The 8,125-nt window shown below is 55.0% G+C and overlaps 1 protein-coding gene across 1 annotated transcript; it reads right to left on the reverse strand.

Moving 5' to 3' along the window:
• Positions 1–398: 398 nt before the first annotated feature.
• On the reverse strand, positions 399–3,449 carry ANKRD9 (ankyrin repeat domain 9). Its single transcript, XM_051621874.1, has 2 exons — positions 3,366–3,449; positions 399–3,085 (listed from the first exon to the last, which is right to left on the reverse strand). The coding sequence occupies exon 2, from the start codon at positions 3,014–3,016 to the stop codon at positions 2,138–2,140; it is 879 nt and encodes a 292-aa protein (XP_051477834.1). The 5' UTR covers positions 3,017–3,085; positions 3,366–3,449; the 3' UTR covers positions 399–2,137.
• Positions 3,450–8,125: the final 4,676 nt, after the last annotated feature.

An 8,125-nucleotide genomic window follows, 5' to 3' on the forward strand; every position in this document is an offset into this window, starting at 1 on the left:
ACCTAAGAACTGGTGGGAGGGCTGTAGGGAATCACAGGAGCCGCTGTGGCCTTGAATTGTTTTGTGAAGGGCTCATTTTAAGGTGTAGGATGTCCTGGCCCAGCCTGTCATGGTTTTCCAATGTGTAATTACGGTCACAGCTTGGGAGCTGGAGCATCTTCTAGTGCCCAGTTAAAACTAACCAACACCCCACTGCTAAATCTCATTATGTCTTTGTCAGCAAGGCTGAAAAGCCTTTCCTCCCACCCCCAGCTCTGTCTCTTCCCTCACCTCAAGACATTTTTCCATATGCAAGTTAGACCTGACTGCTTTTCATCTGTTTTGGAAGATGTTTCCACACCATTATTACAGAAGCAGTGGGGAAAGTGTACTCAAATAAAAAATGTATAGATTCTAGATAGATTTTAATATTGTTTTTTATTAAGTGGCTAAGCAATGGATTAGTTCTTTGGTTTTCTGTATTTTTATTACCAACAAGGTAGCTGAAGAGAACAGTTAGAGGTGTTCTGTGCTTTCTAGCAATGGACCTACATTTACCATGGTAATTAGTTTCAGCACCTATCAGCTTGGTTTCTTGGGAAAAAGGAACATTTGCTCTTCTAGGAAACATTTTCAGTGCCATCAGTCTAAGAATAGCAATCTTCTTTCTGCTGCATCTCGAATTTCAGAAGTATAGCTTATATTTTATTGTGCGTGCAGAATGGAGATTATTTTAGATGAAATACCACTCAGTTCTGCTGAAGCATGAACAAACAGCTTATGGTGCCTCATTCTCTGTTTTTTTTTTTTTTTTTCTCTAGCAAAGATTAATTAATGAATAAAGAAATTTGTGTCTTGAACATCACCTCTTCTCTCTGAGCACATCAGTTGAGGACCCCAAAGGGAACAACAGTGCTGAAATAGTTCAAGTGGCAAACAACTCCCTGGCTACAAATTTAAGCCCTGAAACAAAACCCTGCAGTTTCACTGACAAGCTCCAGCAGCAGAGGCAAAGCTGCAGCTCTGTGGCCTAGGAGATGTCTGTCACCACAACGCTGGTGGAGCTGGCGCAGCTCGCTCCCTGCAGAGCAGGCAGGGGCAGTGCCAGTTTTACAGGGACATGAGCAGCCTGACTGCTCAGAATGCTGCAGAGTATAAAAGTTGCAGAGCAAAGAACTGCAGCTGTACCCTTTGCTCAGGACTCAAGTGTTGGAGGCAGGACATTACCCCTAACGGATTTTTAAAATCTGGAGCAGCTGTGGAGACGTTCTGTGTACCTTGGAGCATCTCACCAAAAAGCCCTGCACCAAGGTCCTGGGCCATTGCCATACCTACAGAAATCCCTCTGTGTAGCTGCATGCAGGAGGAGGAGGAGGCTGGCCCTTCTAATCCACCCTTCCCTCCTCACTCCTCACCCTGTGGCAACCATAGAGAGGCTGCAGAGCCCACTCCTGCCCAGAACACAGTGTGTACTCCTCCTCTCCTCTGCCTGACAACCAGCACCTGGGCTCTCCAAAAGGAACAGAGAAAACTTTGCAGGGAAACCAAATCCTCTCTATGTGTTATTTTAAAATCTATTTTGTTCAGCTGCAGATCCCTGCCAGGCTTGTTTAGGGAACTTTTAATAGTATCTGGCTTCGCATTGGTCTTGTGTACAAGATGAGGAAGTTTTCATCTGTGCCTTTAAAAAAGGAACACACATCTCTGCCAAGATGCATTAGGAGAGCTGTAAAAAAGGAGTCATCTTGTTCCAGGAGCACAAGGCTTATGTAACAGGGAAATCCTAACGAAGAGATACTCCCCCACCCTGCACACACTTGTCCAAGGCACATGTCACTTCAGGCTTTTCAGTTGTTCACTTTGCATTTTGATCACATCTGCCACTGTTTATTTAGATGTATTTACAAATATATTCTCCCACTTACCCTTGTTTGTACACGCCATAGAATGTTTTTATAAAATGCAGTGCGGACCTCACCTCACCACAGGGATCTTTAAATAAAATGCATTGTAAAGTGCCAGATACAATTCTTTTAAAAAATACAGTTCTAATTAAAACAGATACTTGGCCACCCCATCAGCAGCTTCATATACCAATACATTTTTAGCACAGCAGTCTGTTTCCATCAGGTGAGCGGGAGGCTCCCGGACCACCCCTCTAGCTCTCCAGTTTCAAGTCCAAAGGCTTTAGAAAATGAGGCAGAGGCAGATCATCCAGAGCCTCTGGGAAATGCTCAGGTGAAATGGTCCTGATCAAGACCCGCATGGCTCCGACGAACAGAGACGGGGGAGCCAAGCCCACCAGGCACTGGAACCTGTTCTCCCCCAGGAGGTCCTGCCACCGCTGCCGGTTGTCCAACAGTTGCTGCTTCATTGCGAACTGGAGGCCCTGAGGCACGAAGAAGAAGAGGCAGTCGAGGCAGAGGAGCTTGGCACGCATGTTGGCTGCCGGGGCGTGGGAGATCTGCTGCAGCAGGGTGTCGAGCGGGGTGCTGCCCGCGCCGTCCCGCGGGCAGGGCGAGGCGCCGTGCCCCAGCAGCAGCAGCAGGCACTCGGGCCGCACCAGTTCGCAGGCCACATGCAAGGCCGTCTTGCCGCCCTCCACGCGGCTGCAGCCCCGGCGGTCCAGGTGGCTGGCTCTGTCACTGGGTGGGAAGGCTTGGATGGCCTTGAGGATTCGGAAGAGGATGCGGACCCGGTTGTAGCGCACGGCCATGGCCAGGTGCGGGGCCGAGGACTGGCAGCAGCTGAAGCTCTGGCTGGGCACGGCCAGGGCGCTCTGCGGGAACTTAGCCAGCAGGTGCCGGGCGTAGGGCTGGTGGTCGTGCACCAGCGCGTAGAGCAGGGCCTCCGAGGGCGAGTACACGCTCACCTTGCCCCCGTCCTCCCAGTGAAAGACCTCCGTGGTCCGCATGTCCTCCAGGAACCAGACAGGCAGCAGGTCCCTCACCGCCTGGTAGAAGGCGAAGGAGGATTTCTTGCACTGCTTCTGGGACTCGGCCCCGCGGCCGCTGACCCAACGGACGCTCCAGGGCATGGCGGGCGACCGCGATCCACCGGGGGCTGCCTCCCACGCCAGCGCGCAGAGCCCGCATCGGGTCCGGACCTGCGGGAGCAGAAGGGCGGTCAGGACCGTGCGGCCGGGGCTCCCTGCCCGGGCCGGGGCTCCCTGCCCGGGCCGTGCCCGCCTCCCCGCCCGCCCCTCCCGCCGCCAGAGCGCAGGGAGGCACCGAGCCGCGGCGGCCCCGCCGCACCGGACGAACCCCGCTGCCGGCGCAGCAGACACCCCAACCCGGCGTTCCGCAGCTCCCTCCCCCCGGTGCACGGGACCTCCTTCCCCCCAGGGTGACCGACTTCCCCGCTGCCCTCCCTCGCCGGGCGCTCACCTCCCGGCCGTCCCCGCGGAGCCGCCGCAGCCGTGCCGAGGGGCCGCGGGGCGGGAGCGCGGCGCGGCGCCGCGGGGCCCTTTTTATCGCCACCCCCCCGGGCGGGCCGGGCGGTGAAGGTCGGTCAGGACCCGGGAACTGTCCAGCGGGCGCCGATTGGCGGCGGCCCCGGGCCCCCCGGTGCCCATTGGCTGCGCGGAGAGGCCGGGGCCCTGCGCCACCGCCTGCGTCAGCCCGGCCGAGCTCCGAGAAACTTGGCTGCCGGAGCGGAGTCCCGGCGGGGCGGGCGCTGCCGCGGGAGCAGCGGGTGCCGGGGACGTGGGGGGTCCCCGGGGCCATGGGGAGCTGGGGACATAGGGTCGGGGGTGCATGGGGTTCCGGGGATAAGGGAGGGTCCCCGGGCCGTGGGGACATAGGGTCGGGGGGTGCATGGGGTTCCCCGGGGGTAGGGGATCCCAGGGGCGTGAGGTCCCGGGAACGTGGTGTTCTGGGAGGATGGAGTCCAAGGAACGTGGGATCAAGGGCACATGGGGTTCTGGGGACAGGAGGTCCTGGGCGTATGGGGTCCAGGGGATATTGGGTCTTGGGGGTATGGAGTCCAGGGCACATTGGGTCAGGGTCATATGGGGTCTTGGAGGCAAGGGATCCCAGGGGCATAGGGTCCTGTGGGCACGGGATCCAGGGGATACGTGGTTCTGGGGGTATGGAGTCCAGGGCACATTGAGTCAGGGGCACGTAGGGTCCCAGAGGCATGGGTTTCTGGGGGCAAGGGGTCCCAAGCCTGTGGGATCCAGGAGCGTAGGGTTCTGGGGATATGGGGTCCTGGGGGTATGGAGTCCAGGGCACATGGGCTTAGGAGCACACAGGATCCAGGGGATATGGGATCAGGGGCACACAGGGTCCTGGCAGTATGTGGTGCAGAGAGCACAGACTCCCAGAGGCATTGGTCCTGAGTCTATGGGATCTGGGGCACAGAAGGACCTGGATACATGGGGTCCTGAGGGCATGGTGTCTGGCCACAGGGAGACCTGTGCACCGGGCTTTGCCACACCTGGGCTCCTGGGCAGAGGAGGCTGCAGACATGCAGTTCCCTGGGCACAGGGGGTCCTGGGCAGGCAGTGTCACACCCCCTCCCTGCCCTGACAGGGCCCAGCCTGGCCCATGGCAGTTTTCAGCTCAGGGGTGGTCCTGGCTGGAGCCTGGCACTGCTCTTCACTGCGGCTCCCACGTGTGTGCACACGTGCCTGCTGCGAAACTCGTGGCCCTCACTTGTCATCTGACAGTGACATTTGCCCACAGCCCTTCCTGCTGACAGGCACCCATCAGGCCTTGGCTACAGAGGAGCAGGGAGATGGTTGTGGTGTAGGGTGAGCCTGGCACTGCTGGCAGCCCTGTGCCAGGGACTCCCTCCCTTGGGCACCTGCAGTCCCTTGCCCCTAAAATGCCTGTGTACAGGTGCCAGCCATGCACTGATAAGGCAGGTGCTGCCATTACTGGGATCTGCTCTCTCTAATGACCTCCTTACTGACAGCAAATCCTGGTATCTGCTCCATCCTTATGCCCCTCTCCAATTGGGTTCAGACCATTTTCCTCTTTGGCACCATGTGTTAGTCCCCCAGCGTCTCCCCCTCTTCCAACCATGGCCCTCTCAATCAGGAGGGTGTGATCAGACTCTTCACATGCAGGCAATGCTGGTCACTGTCAGGTTCATGGCCAACAGCTCTGGTTTCTTCATCCTTGGAGTTCCCCAGCCTCTCCATCCCAGCGTGGGAGTGCAGCTTCTGCTGCTCACTGCTGGAACAGGCAACACTCTCTGCATGTCCCAGCACGGCGTGCATGGACACACACGGGGGGGCTGCCAGGCATCTGCTGAAATGCCCTGCTGCCCTGCAGCCCTCTCTGCAAAGCTGCTTGGGGCAGCAGGGAGGGAGCCCACACCATGCTGTCAACCCTCCTCTTGACTCCAGTGAGTATGATGCTGGCAAGGAACAACTGCTTCCTTTGTCATGCCTCTTCTGAACCATCATTCAGCTGGGGAAACAATGCTTAAATTGTGCTAGGTTTGCTTTGTGAGGCACTTCATGTGCCTCACACCAAAACCCAAGGGCCCATGGGAGGAAATGCAGGCAGGTGGGCCAGCTGGGCAGGAGCTGCACGCTTCTGTCACACTCAGAAATGCCCAGTGACCACATCTGAGGGAAGAGAAATCAGGATAACGTGCCCTGAGCTGCGTTGCTGGAGAGAATTACACCCGGCCTTTGTCAGTGCAATCGGTCACCTGAGGATTCCTGTGGATCCACTGCAGGTCCTGGCATCTCAGGTGCCAGCTGCAACACAGAAAATCCTCTTCTATTGCTCATGTCCAATTCCAGATGAAAGTTCACTCAAGGCAGCTGCTTCTGCCACTCCCTGCTATGGTTGGGGCACTCGCCTGTCAGTGGCATCCCATTACTGCAGGCACAGGGTAACTTGTACCAAAGGGCAGGATCAGAAGGAATTGTTTAAAAATAACTTAATTCTATAGCCCTTCCTTTGTGTCCAGTGTGGCCTCACCTGCCTGTGCCTCACTGCCCATCACTGTGGCAGTGGTACCTGCCACATCTGTGTGCTGCCTGCTCTGGGAGATGGCCCTGCCCCACCACAAACCCCAAATCCTTTCCTGGACGGGACATTGCCATCGGTTTGGATGTCCAGCATGGTGACAAGGCAGGCTGTCCAGCCCTTTCTACTTACCCTCCACACATGCCTGGGTAAGCCAAGTGGTGTTGGAGCCCCCAGGTAGGGGCTTAGTGTAGTCACAAAGCCAAACAGGCCTCTGTATGGGAAATTAATGTCTCTGGTGTGGAAGTGGGACTGTTTTTCTTAAGCCAAGCTCTCCTGTGGAGGTGGGGGAATCAGCTACAGCTGTAGGGTGCTTCAGACCCCAGCAAATAGGCCAGAGCGTGCTGAGTGCTCGTGGTCTCACAGCTGGTGGGTAACCCAGAGGCTGGCCCCTGTTTGCAAAAACGTGTTTGTCACATACATTTGAACCAAGACCCTGCCCACAGGAAAGGCAGCCTGTTTGTGGGCTGCACTGGAGTTTTACAGTATACAAAAGTATTATGTTTGCCCCCAAAATTGTTTACAGTGTGCCCAGCACTACTGACACAGCACAATAGCCCAGAAAGTTTTGAATGTTGTGATACATATTTTATGTGCGGACCCACAGATGTGCCTTGTTTGTTTGTGAGTAGTCCAGCCTGGGTTTAATCAGTTTGAATTAAGTAACTGATCTGATTACTGATCCGACTATGAGAGGGCTTATCACAGGTTCCTTGGCACATGATGAAGATTACTCTGTTGGTGCGACCATGTCCAAGTAATGTGACGTGTCTTCTCAGAGCTATTTTTTTTTTCACCCTTCTCCAGGATGTTGATCCTTTGGTTTCTCCAGCCATTGACCAATGAAAACCGACTTAACACCATTGAAACCCAGCCATGTTATGGGACAAAGGGAAAAGCTCTGCCAGTTTTGTTGCAGATGTCATTTGTTTCCAGAGGTTTTCATTGAATTGAGGGCAGGATCATATTGACTTAATGGACATGACTGTGGGTGTAATTAAAAGCAGTAAGAAAATAGGCAGTATCAGTGAGCACACTGAACATGTTTAGTGTTTAGTGCTGGTTTTGAGCATGAGGTGTAAGTGGGTAAGGAGTACATCCCTCATTTTTTAAAAGGGCTGAAAAATCTGGGGTTTACTCCAGTCCTTGCAAGGATTTTGTGTATGGGTTTGACCCTGAACATTTACCAGTCTCCTCTCTCAAAAGCAGGCTCAGTACCAAAGGTCAGTGGAGTTCAGAAAACAGCCCCAGACCCATGGTGGGCTGGAGCAGCAGAGCTGCTGCTTTGCTTCAAGCCTCTGGCTCTGAGGTCTTTGTCAACAAGATGGATAGAAACACCTAATGTCCCACTCAGCTAAAATTAAACCTCTTCAAAGAGAAGTAATGAGTGAGGAGAGTCAGGGGTTGCAGTAGGGATGCTGGGCTGGGATACACATGCTGCCTGTCCCCCTGCCACTGCGGGTACATCATTGCTCTCCAATTTCACTGCATCACCAGCATTTCATCTGCAGAAGGGGTGCAGGGACACTGCTGCGACCCTCCTGTATTAGCCCGAGCGCTCTTTAGGTCAGGGATAATTCACAAGTATATTGGTTTGGTCCTTGGGGCCCTGAGCTGCTGGCAGTAACTTGATGGGACTTGTTCTCCTTTGGTGAGTACATGCTAGGCAAAGAGGCTGATGGCAGCCCCAGGCACCTCTGGTTGGCTGTGATGAATAGTAACTGTTGCTGACACCTCGTGGAAGCACTTAGGCACACATTTTCTCTACAAACCTTTCTGTTTCGTTTCCTCTGCTGTTGCTGGTTCCCTGCTTGGGGAGCTCACTCGTTATTTTTGTCATTTCCGGAGCACCCAGCCAGGGAGGAGGCAGGGTCCTTGGCTGCCTGCAGGACCAGGATGGGAGGACAGCTGTGGAAAACTGTCCAGGGATTGTCCTTTCCCTTCCGAAGAAGGAGGAGGGCACATCTCCTGCCTGCCTAGTGGTGAGAGCAATGCACCATGGATGTCTGGTGCACGTCAGATGTGGAGAGGAAAGCACCCCCCTCCTGTCCCCACCTCTGAGTCTGTAATACCCATTGCTCACACGCTTTTTCCATCTCCGTTTTTCGGGGGGAGGGGGGGTGTGCATATTGGCAAGCAGCTGTTGCAAATCACTCTGA

Source organism: Apus apus, chromosome 5 (genome assembly GCF_020740795.1).
Source record: "Apus apus isolate bApuApu2 chromosome 5, bApuApu2.pri.cur, whole genome shotgun sequence".
Taxonomy (NCBI): Eukaryota; Metazoa; Chordata; class Aves; order Apodiformes; family Apodidae; genus Apus; species Apus apus.

Excerpts from the sequence above, each read along its gene's own strand:
- ANKRD9 (XM_051621874.1), bottom strand. The coding sequence starts at position 3,016 with ATGCCCTGGAGCGTCCGTTGGGTCAGCGGCCGCGGGGCCGAGTCCCAG.